Source organism: Macaca thibetana, chromosome 5 (assembly GCF_024542745.1).
Source record: "Macaca thibetana thibetana isolate TM-01 chromosome 5, ASM2454274v1, whole genome shotgun sequence".
NCBI classification, from domain to species: domain Eukaryota; kingdom Metazoa; phylum Chordata; class Mammalia; order Primates; family Cercopithecidae; genus Macaca; species Macaca thibetana.
The window spans coordinates 122665922-122678911 of record NC_065582.1 but is presented as its reverse complement, the minus strand read 5'-3'; the positions used below and the strand labels follow the sequence as shown (position 1 = coordinate 122678911).

The following is a 12990-nucleotide window of genomic DNA, read 5'->3' as shown; positions in this document are numbered from 1 at the left end:
GAGGCATGAGAATCGCTTGAACCTGGGAGACGGGGGTTGCAGTGAGCCAAGATCACACCACTGCACTCCAGCCTGGGCAACAGAGCAGCACCCTGTCTCAAAACAACCGAAAACACTCACACACATTCTTCCTTCAGTGTTAATACCAGAGGATTGGTGGCTGAGTAAAAATACTCCCTCGTTGCTGGAGTCAATTGTGAGTGAGTAAAGGGGCTTCCTAATCTTACTAAGACCTGCATTTGTCAAGGCAAGACAAAGAACTCCTCTTTTCCATTCTGCAGATGACTTTTATAGCCAAGAAGTATGTTCCAAGCTAGGAGAATTTACCATTTGGTTATTCTGTGGTGGTTTCCTCGGTGGCATGTGTGCTCCTTTGGATGCCTGCAGGGGTGGTCACTGCAAAATCATCGTCTGTGCCACTGGGAGTTGGGAGGCGGCCGGCTGGGGTTCCCTGGATGGCAGGATTTACACCTGCTTGTCCTGCTGGAAGGCTTCCATCCTGGACATCTGGATTAGCCCCTGCCTGACTGGTGGGCAGGATGCCTCCCGGGAACAAGGAATGGATGATGAGGCTCGTGAAGATTTGTGGCTGGAATGAGGGAGGCAAACAGAAAACAAAGTTAAAAGCAACACATGTTAAAGCCTTTTCTTTTTTAAGGGGAGCAAGTTTGGGTAGCAATGGAAAGATGGAGAGAGTAAAGTCAGAGAAGACAGCAAAGACCTGGCATTCCTCAGGGTAAATACTCCCTCGCTCCAGTCTAGTCTGATTCAATACCGGGACTCTTTGCTATGCTCCATTTCCCTCAGAAACGGAAAGCCAGAATCAAGCCAGTCCTGGGAAAAGGAACAACAATTTTTTTATTATCAGCTGAATCTGGAGGTAGAATTAAGCCAGAAAAATCCATACAATTATGATGGGCTTTATCTCTGTAATTAAACCTAACATGTAATCTTTCTTTTGCTCGTAACATTTTTTTTCCAAAAAAATATGAGATTAAAAATTAATGGAAAAATCGATTCAAGTAGATTAATCCTGATGACTTTCATCCCTTCAAGTTTTTTTTGATGTATTTTTCAAAGGCATTGGAATATTCAGTCAGAAACATTTATTCTGGCAGTTCGGCTATTGTGTATTCCTTGAGGATAGATAGATAATTCCTGTCTATTGGAGTTTTTTATTTTTAGAGAGATCCTGATCGAGCAGGTCTGGAGCAGGACCTAGCAATCTGCCTTTTTAACCAGTTTTTGATGCCATCCTGATTCGCTGGGCAAGGAATGAAGTTTGGGAAACACTGTGTTACATTTAAGAGATATTGAAACCAGAATTAGACTTACGCTAGATGACAGATAGGAGCAGAGTATAGACGTTTTCAGACTGAGGGTTGTGATATCCACAGTTTTGAAGTGAAAAAGGTGAGTGGCAGTCATCATTAAATAATAAAACAGGCAGTAGACTAGTAGTGCATTCTATATAGTAAAGGTGAATGCTGTTTCATTAACGTGTGTGTGTGTGTGTGTGAAGCTGCATGAAAAATGTAGTTGCTATTGTGATTTGTATTAAAAATGTTTGAAAAACCATTAGTGTAGTAGATTAAAAAATGGCATTGGATCTGGATCCACTCTTTTCTTGTCATTGTTGCCTTTGAGGCGTAAATTACTTAAACTTTTAACCTCAGTTTCTTTATCTGTAAAGCTGGGTCAAAAATATCTGCTTTGTGCTTTGGGGAAGGTTGAAGGCAACATATGTAAAGGATCTGCTAAAGTCCTGGTTATAGAAGAACCTCAGTAGCTGGATATGGATGTTCAGGTATCAGTGTTGGCAAAACAGACACTAGCCCCATTACTTGATGATTATTTAGGGACAATATAGAAAATATCTACATTTTCCATAATAGAAAAGCTGTTGAATAACTGTTTCCAAATATTGCCTCAATTCTGTACCATTGTCATGTTTAGATATCATGTTAATTCAAGTTGTTTTCTCTAGAAAAGAACCTATGGAGGAATGCATTGAAGTGTCTAGCAGTGGTGATATTAACTTTATTTAGGTACAGCCCTCCAATTATTTATGTGTGTAGAAAGAGTTCATCACTATCTGATGCTGGAAAAAGATATATTGTTCCATAAAAATTAAAAATCCAAGTCAAGGAATTTAATCTTTCCTGTAAAAAGTTAATATTTATATTATTCTACATTTGTATACATTTCAATAGTTTATAATCCTAGATTGCAATCCTTATGAAGTTAAAAAATGTGCATTGCCTTTCTGGATAGAACTGAATCTGATAGCAATAAATTGAAATGAAAGCTAAGTCAAATTAATAGAAAAATAGCTGGAGAAGTATGATAAAATCCCCAAACAAAGAGAGGATAATCTAATGTAAGGAACTATAAAAATGTTCAATTCATTGTAGTACACACCATATTCAGGATTTATGGTCAAGAGAGACTATATGAGGACAGAAAACATTGTGATAGAAGTGAAAATAATTTGAAATAGTATTAAATTTTTTTTTTTTTTACCAACTCCTCTGAGCTTAGGATAGTGCCCTAAAAGCAAAAAGATAAACACAAACTGTTAGACACATTTTAATATATTTGTAGTAATATATGTACAACATGACTGGGAAACTTAAAATACTTTCAAAGGTTATAGAGATTTTGCATTTCCAATAAAATGTTAAACTGCCTTATGATCTATATTACAAAACTCAAGTCAGTATATGATGGGAGACTGCTAACATTCACTCTTTGAGTAATACGACATCATCTCCATTCAAAAATTATATATTTTTCTATCATTAAGTGGATGTTCATTGAAGAAAACTTATGCAGAAAGCAAGCTCTTGTGATTATCAGTGTCCATACAGTGCAAAGTACATTGAAAACCTCACAACTATCTAGTGAATTGAGGTAAGAATAAACATTTCACACCAAGGTGATTTAAAATCAAGACAATATTAAGCATAATTTTACCTGGGCTCCAAGTTGTGTGACAAAAATTGGTAACATCTGAAAAAATTAGAGAAAAATTCATTCAAAAGTTCGGGAACATGGTATAAATATTGATACTTTTTTTTTTTATTTTTTTTTTTAGATAGAGTCTCACTCTATTGCCCAGGCTGGAGTGCAGTGGTATGGTCTCGGCTCACTGCAACCTCCGCATCCTGGGTTCAAGCGATACCTCAGCCTCCTGAGTAGCTGGGATTACAGGTGCCTGCCACCATGCCTGGCTAATTTTTTGTATTTTTACTAGAGACCGCATTTCACCATGTTGGCCAGGCTGGTCTTGAACTCCTGACCTCATGATCCGCCTGCCTCAGCCTCCCAAAGCTCTGGGATTACAGGTGTGAGCCACTGGGCCCAGCCATTGATAACTTCTTAAAAGGATACAGTATCTGTTAAACAGATATTTGTTACTAATGTATTATCTATTATCATAGATATAAATTCATAGATCTGGATGGGAGTTTGGAACTTTTCCAATTTGTAAAAAGAAGATCAGTCCCAGAGAGATTTAGAAACCAGTTCAAGGTAGCACATTGAGAAGATAGAAGTTAGTAAACTGGATGAACGAAAAAAACAATTGGTCTCAAGATATCTCCAAACTGAAAATTATTTCAAGTAACAATAATATTAAAATTTACAGATTTCATTCATATGGCATCTCGGAAGACACATTAAAACATGTGATGGGTATTTTCAAATGTGAGATTTCTTGAGGCATAGATATTTAGTCTTGCAATAGTTGCTTGGACATTTTGCTGTTAAAATAAGGCAATTATAGGGAATATTGCTCAGTAACCCCTGACATTGGCATAGCTCTTAGAACTAGGCAAGAAATAATTCAAGGGTCACTGATAACTAAATATTATAAATTTAGTTATAAAAAGATGAAAAAGATTTGAGTGAGGTGTTGGCATGCTCCAGTACTCTCTGCTACTCTGAGAACTGGCCTGAAGTTTGTCAAAGAAAGCTAAGGTTTTAAAAATTTATTCTTATTTCTATAGAAAATTCAAAGTGTCAGGAAAGTCATCAAAATGGGACTCTTAATTTCATAATTACCAAACCAGAAGATTTGAAAGTCTTATGAAATAGACTCTTAACTATTGTTTCCCAAGACAGTTGGTGCAGGAATTATGGAACTATGGAATGTCAATAAAGAAAAATTACATACATTTATGAAAAAGGCTTACTCACAATCAGGTGCTTGTCTACTGACAAAAAAGGGGCAACAGAACAGGAACAAAAAACCCAGCTAGCCTTCACGTTGGCAATGGGAAAGTGGTTGGTACATTTTGGATTTAAGAGAAGATGAAATGGAATTTCTTCTTTAATGGGAAGTTGGAATGGAAAGAACAAAAAGATAAAAAGAGGAAAGCATAGATGTCTACGTAAAAACTGTAATGAAAGGTAATCTAATTGTTTACCAATATTATAATAAAGGAGACTTTTTTCTTAGTTGTCGGTAGAGAAATTATTTGAAATTGTAATAGCTAACACATCGCATATTTACTATGCGGTAGGCATTGTTTTGAGTGTTTTCCATATATTTACTACTTGATCTTTGCAATAGCTGTAGAGGAAGGTTCTATTGTAATGCCCATTTTAAATTTTGAGCAAATTGAGCCACAGAGTGGTTAAGTAACTTGGCCAACATCATGTAAGTAGTAAGTGTAGAGCTGACATTTCACCAGAAATCGTGTGGTTCTAGAGTTCACCAACATGGTTCAACTTTCTTTGATAAATGCGAGCCACCAGTAGGTGTCCGGGTTGTGGCAGAGATAATAAGCCACTCTGCACAGGGAAAGGCAGGGTAGGAGGGACTAGAGCTGCCCAGGGGAAGGTCAGGTATGGGAACCCTTGGTGGTAGCATGGCCTAGAGACATTGAAGAATTCCCACAGCAAATGGGGATTGATTTATAATATTGCATAGAGAGTGTACAACGTGAAACTCTCTGTACTGAAACTTTTGTAGCATCTCCAGGCTCCACTAATGCCTTGATTTAGGAGGATACTCTCTGGGGAACGTGAAGATGTATTAAGTCTACCTTCAAGGTAGGCAATCGGTATGTAGATTATACTATGATCATCTGTTACAGAGAGTCTCTTTTTGTTTGCATCTTAAATCTTTTTCAGAGGGTCACTTTTATGATCCAAATTTTTATTATCAAGATACTTTTTGTGTCTTTGGCCCCAGAAATTCTATTCCTAAGAGTTGGTCCAAGGAAATAGTCACTGGAATACTCATAGACTTAGTCACAAGGATGCTTACTGTAGCGTTGTTTATAGAAGCAAAGACTTTGGAAAAATCCCCAAATTTTCATAATAAGTAATTTAGTATACCATGGAATACTAAGAGGTCATTAAAAACAACATTGTAAGTGAATATTTTAAAACATGAAAGCTGTTCAAAATATATTTGTGGAAAAAAGCATGTTACAAAACATTAAATATAGCAAAAACATTGTCTTTAAAAATATACGTATAGAAAAAAGACTGGAAGGACATACTCTAGAATGTTGACGGTGTTTGATTATGGCTAATGAGATTCCAAGTGTATTTTATTTTAGTTTTTGCTTATATGTAAATTTTAGAAAATTTGCATTTTCTAAATTCTTTATAATTAACATATATTGCTTACACAATAATAAATGCTTCTTCAAAAAATTAGACCATTATGTTGAATAGTGGGGACTGAGGTCACATGTTGGGGAGAATAAGTTATCTACAAACAACTTAGTCTTGCTGTGAAAGGATTAATGTATTTTCCTCCAGAGGCATTCTTTTCTTTTTCTTTTTTTTTTGAGACAGAATTCCCCTCCATCACCCAGGATGGAGTGCAGTGACACAGTCGTTGCTCACTGCAACCTTGACCGCCTTTGCTCAAGCAATCCTCCCACCTCAGCCTCCCGAGTAACTGGGACTATAGATGTGCCCCACCACGCCCAGCTATTTATTTTATTTTATTTTTTGTAGAGATAAGTCTCACTATGTTGTCCTGGCTGGTCTCAAATGCCTGGGTTCAAGTGATCCTACTGCCTTGGCCTTCCAAAGTGCTGGGATTACAGCATGGGCCACTGCACCCAGCCCCTCTGGAGCCTATTACGCTATTTAGAAAAGTTTCAAGAAGGTAAAAATTTGGAATTTGTTCAATGTTAAAATGCAAGCACTTCAAAAACAGGTGATGCCTTAAGTTTATATCTTAGTGTAAGAGGATTTTCAGGGGTTTTTTTTTTTTTTGAAAGCAAGTGATAGTGGGAGGTGGTAAATGGTAAATACTGAAAAGTCCTTGGGGACTTTCAAGGGGGAATAAAAAAAAGGACACAAAAGTGGGACAATTAGATTTGCTGAAGATAAACTTTATCCACCTCTTAATTTTTCTTTGAGATGATCTTGGTCACCCAGAAAGTCTTCAAGAGAAAACAATATGCTAGAAAAAATCCTAGGATCTCTCAACTTCCCCCCATATATTTTTCACTTTTCAATCTTCCCCAACTTTTCAAGGTTTCCTGTTTTCCATTAAAATTATATTCTAGAGAGGTTGTGGTGTAGCATGGTCAGTTCTCTGGGTAAGTTTTCATGAATTTTCATTAAGAACCAGATTGTCAAATACTGATCTATATTCAGTAGAACATTCGTCAGCTAATAATCTGGGCAAAATTTTCAAGAAGCTTTAAAAAATTCTGTTTCTACTGTAGGCTTTCACCTGAGAGAAAATGCTCTTTAATGTTGAAACTAAAGTCCAGCTGTTCAACTTACATTTGGTTGCAGTTGCTGTGGTAAATTCAACACTCCCAGGGTCAATGGGTGGGCCTGGGTACCAGGTGTCATTCCTGCAGCAGGATTTAACTGTAGGGCAAGGAAGAAGACTTTCATTGTATTTTTTTTTTCCAGTTTGGATATTTAGGAAACTAAAATGTTTTTACTAAACGTAAAATATATTTAAAGGAAGGATTTGCTATATAAATACATAGTATTCTATTGCATGTATACTTAGACACAAAGATGAAATTTAAAGACTTATTTAGTCTGCTAGTACAACCACAGGGGCTATTGCTAATTTTTCCCCTGTTAAGTTTTCCTTTGGCATTTAACCTCTTCTGTTTGAGAATTACTTAGTTGATTTATTTGTATCCTTGCTTTCCCTTTTTGGCTACAAGAGTAATTGTTCCTGAAAATTTTCTGATAGCTGTTTTACAATTAAGAAATTAACTCCTCTAGGTTATGCGTGAAAATTATGAGGTTCAGAATACATATTTTGTCTGGAACATGAACTATATTTAAATTTGACCACTAAAAAGTCCACTTTAAGTCAGGAAAGAAACTTATTTTTCTTCCCAAACAGATTATACAGATATTCTGTGAGAAGACTGAAGATCTGTACAGATACTCTATAAGAAGACACTGAAGATTTTTCTATCTCTTTCAGTTTGCTCCTGTCATTGGGGGTGATAATAGCAGTGATAGTGTTTATGTGGATGTGGGGATGCTGTAGGGGCATTAAGGAAGGTATGGTGGAGGAATTGAGAGAGGAGGAGAAGAGGATAGAGAAACTGGGGAAGGAAAGAATTAGATCCATTTGTTTAGAGACTCTCTTGCTAAGAAAAACTTAATGATGTCCAACTCTCTTGGACTCTTCTCTCCTCTCTTTCAACTTATCTAGGTGGATACGTATGTGTGTGTTTTCATTTGTGGATATACACATCCATATCCATGCTCCCCCCACCATAACATTAGGCATTATATTTATTTCACAATGGGTATTAAAATGATATAAAAGATCACTTACCAGATGCAGATCTGGCCCCAGTGTGAGCATCTGTGTTAATGGTATCAGACTTAAAGAAGGAAAGACCTGCAGGGGATTAAAAGTGATGTGTGAGACAAGAGGTTGCCTGCTTCCCTTACTCTGTCAGTGATGGATAACCTCATGTAATTGACACTCCTGTCAGAAGTGGATTTATCATGAAAGTAAATAAAGATGAAGCCTCGGGGCCTTTTAGTAGCATTGCCCTGTTTGTGGCCCTGGGAGGTCCCCTAGCTATGTTTCAAGCTTACGGTACTTATCAGCTTCAGAAAATTTGTGATTTACTCTTATTTCTTATCCAATTATAAATATTTATTTCAGTACTTAATTTTACATATCTAATTTTGTATTCTTTTTCTGAAAGAGGGTTCCCAAATTGTATAAGATTCAGTCTCCTTAAGAGGGGGGAATGGTTCTTGACTTGAGTGTTCTGTTGACTAAGGAGAAGACTTTAGACTCTAGTGTTATCTGATTGTACTACTTCACAAAATGTAGAAGTAGGTAAGCCACGGTCCTTCATGGTAGAGGAAGAGTTGAAGTGGGAGGGAGCGTAGTTGCCGAAAGATATTGCAGTTTTCAAAAGTATTTACGCTTTGAAGAAACAGATTAAATAGCAACACATCAACACATCAACAACAATGAAACTTTACAAAACCAGGAGGGAGTCTGCAGTTATTTTTTATAGATCACCTCTGATTCCCTGCTATTGCTAGCAAATACTGCATATGATAATGCCATGGTACCTCAAGGCCATAGATGACCAACTTTGCAAATAGACATAGTTATTCCTTTTCAAAGTTGACTAGATTTCACTGCTAAACCAAATTATTATTTAGATAAAAGGAAAAAGAATTACAGTGCTTTACTTTTCCTGTGCAAATTTTTCAGAAAATTATATCAGTTCTTTTCCCCACTCCCAAATGAAAAGCCTCTCTCTCTTGTTCAGTCTTGTACAGTCTTCATGTAAATTTTGATTTGAAACCTACCAGTCTTAATGTGTTTTCTTTACTGGTTTGTACACGTTCCCTATTGTAGGGCTCTTACCTGATTTGACTGCTGTTGGTTTGGTAGTGTTCCCTGATCCGGAGCCAGTTTTGTGGGAGGGAGTCCCAAAGCAGGTTTGAGCTGCTTTTGTGAAAACAAATACATATTTGATGAGGCAGGAATGTGTTTAAGATTTTGTATCCATTTATATCCAGGTTGCCCCCAATGCAAAAATGTCTATATTAAGGCTTTGAGTATTTTAGAGGAGTTTAATTCCCTGAAACATTATGTGCATGGTAATTGTAGAGTGGAAAAATGTAATTGTAGAGTGGAAAAATGCCAGCCCAGGAGGGGTGGGATGGTGTGGGGGCACAGGGGCTGGGATGCACCTGAGCACCTGGGATATCTTGTGGTGGTTCCTGGCTCCCATTTCTTTTTTTGTACCTGCCTTTATCTTTTGCCAGGACATGAATATATAATCTGTACATTAGCTCTGTGCACATTTGCTTTTTCTCAGGGCTTGAGGTAAGCTGCTGTCATTCTTACTACCTTTTCATGAAGCTTCCCACTTTTGCCATGCCTGCCACATCACTCTTGTAACAGAAGTTCAGTTTTCTTTCTGGCCTGGATATTTTATTAGTGTATTAAAAATCACTGAATTTTAGATATGAAAATATTCCTCCTACACATTTGGTCTAGTTACATTATTTTGTCTAATAGATGAGGCAACTGATGCTTACGGTAAACTGCCCAAGGTGACATAGTGAGCAGCAGAGCCAGTGGTAGATCCCTGTAAGTGCTCTTAGTCTCCAAATAAAAATGCTTCCCTTTTGGCAGGTTGACCAAATCTGCTTTTGCTCCTGGAGGCATCCTGGAAGGCACAGGGGTGGGGTCCTCTGGCTCTGCAGCAGACCTTGAGTCATCTAAGGTTACTCTGGAGCAGTTCTGGTTTCACATTGGAGTTTCCCCTTAGTGATGAGGCGAGGTTGGGGCTGGGCACCGTGGCTTACACCTGTAATCCCAGCACTTTGGAAGGCCAAGGCAGGAGGATCACTTGAGATTAGGAGTTTAGGACCAGCCTGGCTAACATGGTGAAACCCTGTCTTTACTAAAAATACAAAAAGCTGCTTGGGAGGTTGAGGCAGGAGAATCGCTTGAACCCAGGAGCAGGAGGTTACAGAGCAAGACTATGTCTCAAAAAAAAAAAAAAAAAAAAAAAAAGAAAAAAAAGGAGAGGTTGGTATTACCTGTTCTAGGAGGTCCCTTTCAGCTTTAAGATTATGTATATATTTCATAAGTAAGTCTTTTCATCTCCCACAATCTATTGTTAGCATAGCAGCCAGAGTGACCCTGTGAAAATGATAGTCTAATCTTGTTACTCCTCTGCTCAGTCCCTGCAATGACTACCATTTTTTTTTCTTTTCTTTCTTTGCTTTTTTTTTTTTTGAGATGGAGTCTTGTTCTGTCATCCAGGCTGGAGTGCAGTGGCGTGATCTCAGCTCACTGTAACCTCCACCTCCTGGGTTCAAATGATTCCCCTGTCCTGAGTAGCTGGGATTACCAGTGCACACCACCACATCCAGCTCATTTTTGTATTTTTCGTAGAGATGGGGTTTCACCATATTGGTCAGGCTGGTCTTGAACTTCTGACCTCAAGTTATTTGCCCACCTTGGCCTCCCAAAGTGTTGAGATTACAGGCGTGAGCCACTGTGCCTGGCCAACGACTGTCAATTTCACTCAGAGTAAAAGCCAGAGACCCCACAGTGGTCTACAGGGTCTTCATGATCCGGGCCCCCAGTAGCTCTCTGATCTTTCCCACCTCATTTCCTTTCCCTCACTCTGCTCTGGCCATCCAGCCTTTTTGCTGTTTCTGGGACAGGTAAAGTCCATTCCTGCTTCAGAATTTCGCCTCCACCTGTTCCCTCTGTCTGGAATGTTCTTTCCCTAGACATTAGCTTCACTCTCTCACCTGCTTCTTTATTGAGGCCAAACCTGACTGCTGTCCTGAATATGCAGCCTGCCCCTTCTCCACTGTGCACCACCAGCCTGCTCCATCTCACCCTGCTCTGGGGTCTTTTTTATGTAGTGCCCACCACCTCCTATCCTGTCATGTGACCTACTGATTTAGACTGCTCACCATTTATCATTTGTTTCCTTGCTAAAATATAGACTTCACAAGGGTGGCAACACTGTGGTTTATTCAGTGATCTATCTCAAGAAGATAAATCCATGTCTGGTATATAGTAAGCACTCAACAAGTATTTGTTGGAGGAATAAAATCTTGTTTTCTTCTAGGGCCTTCACTTTCTGTGTCTTTGATTTGTCTTATATTTGTTTTTTCTAACATTATATTTTCCATCTGATACTTTTCCTCAAACTTTTGATCTACTGAAAATAATTGCTAGGCTGTTGTATGTGTCCACCTTTGCAAATGGATTCACTCTTTATAACTTTATGCTAACTCAGTAAATTCATTTACAAATAGTAAAAAATACCTTGTCTATGTGTCCTGATGTTTCATTTGGTATTGTTTCTATACCAAAGAGATGTTTCAGTGTCGCCTCCCTGCTGCCCTGCCCCACTGACTCTCTAGCTGCTCTCATTGTCTATTAGCAATTTGCCGTAGCCTACACAGCAGGCCTGCTCCACCCCAGCCCACTTCACATGAGAGTTGCGCTCCTGGAAAGTTTTGCTTATTTTGAGTTTTCACCAATTATATGGTAATTTAAATATACTAAAGAAACTGTATTTTGAAGAATCTTTTGGTAACTGTATTTGACGAAGTGAAAGAACCATTTGTTCTATAAAAAATTAACTTCATACTTTACCTTGTTTAGGAAATTAAACTTTTACAGACAACTTCTTTCAACGGGGACACACACACACACACACACGCACACACACACGTATATATTTGGGATAAAGTAAGAAGGAGGTTGGCTACTGTATCTTGTTTCATCCTTCCCCCGTGTAATCCTACCCTGTTCATTTCCTTCACATAACTCATCACAGTTATTATTTATAATTTAACATTTCTTTAAAAATCATTTGAGTAAAAAATAAAAAATTGGCAAGAGATACTGGTAAAAATCAAAAAGTTAAAAAAATAAAAAAATTGATTAATGTCTACAATCCTTGTGAACACCATGAAGGATCATGCCTTTTTTTTCCTTCTCACTATTGTTTCTTCAGCGCCTAGCACAATGTCTGGCATATATAAAGTTTTTAATAAATATTTCTTGATTGTATGAATGGATGCCGAAGTTTTGAGTAAGCTTGAGGCCCAACTAAGTATGCTTTCTTTTATTCTGTTATTTTATAGCAAGTATATTGTAATTTTTTTCTTAATGGTCTTGAACCATCTTGAACAGTCAAAGAGAAGTCCACCTAGAGATCCAAACCATTCTTCTCTATGTGTACAAAATAATGGAGCAAATGTTGGAGTTCTAGTGCTTTTTTTATTTTTTCCTGTTATATGTGAATACTATTTATGATGTAATGTTCTAAGTCAAAAATTTTGATCATTTTAATCATATGCCTTTGGTATCATATGTTTTCGTGGTCTTTTTTTAGAATTTATACTCATGAGCAAATAACTAGTTGCCAAGAAAAAATTTCTTTTTGGAAAATAAAATAATCATCCACTTAAGGCATTCATTTGTCTCCTAATTTCTAGCCTATTGCTCTGCCAAAATAATTGACCTTTTACCACGATGGAGTGGATGCATTTAAAAAATACAAGTACATTGAAATATGTACCAACAACTTATTAGCTTGTCATTTTCTGCCTTGCAAAATAAACACTGGACACTGTCAGGGAATGAGTCACAAAACAGAGCAGTTTTGATGGAGGGCAGGAGAGAGGTAGGTCTGCAACTAGAGATGCTGTTGAAGCTGGTTGGCATATAAAACAAACATAACATACTTACTGGTAATGACTGAGTTGATCCTAGAAGGCAAAACAGTAGAATCATAGTCTTCATGTTTCAAATTGCTGCCTACAATAATAAAACAGTGTTACTCTTCCACTGTATTTTTTTCCTTTTAAGAGAAAATGATACTTTAAAAACGAATGTTCTACTTGAAACATGGTCAATTAATGTTACCTTTGTGTCCAGGAAGCAAAATGTATAATACTTAAGGTCCAGTTGATTTCTCAAGTTTACTCTGGTGAAAAATTTTACCCTTCAATGAT

The 12990-nt window shown here is 37.5% G+C and overlaps 1 protein-coding gene across 2 annotated transcripts; it reads right to left on the bottom strand.

Annotated features, from left to right (window-relative positions):
- Nucleotides 1-334: 334 nt before the first annotated feature.
- AMTN (amelotin) lies at nucleotides 335-12778 on the bottom strand. Of its 2 annotated transcripts, none has more exons than XM_050791437.1 (7): nucleotides 12725-12778; nucleotides 8855-8938; nucleotides 7793-7858; nucleotides 6763-6852; nucleotides 2977-3012; nucleotides 2524-2550; nucleotides 335-589 (listed from the first exon to the last, which is right to left on the bottom strand). In XM_050791437.1, exons 1-7 carry the CDS (start codon nucleotides 12776-12778, stop codon nucleotides 335-337), a joined length of 612 nt encoding a protein of 203 aa, XP_050647394.1. The 2 variants fall into 2 exon arrangements, with proteins under 2 accessions (XP_050647394.1, XP_050647395.1); XM_050791438.1 differs by having other exon boundaries at nucleotides 8855-8935.
- Nucleotides 12779-12990: the final 212 nt, after the last annotated feature.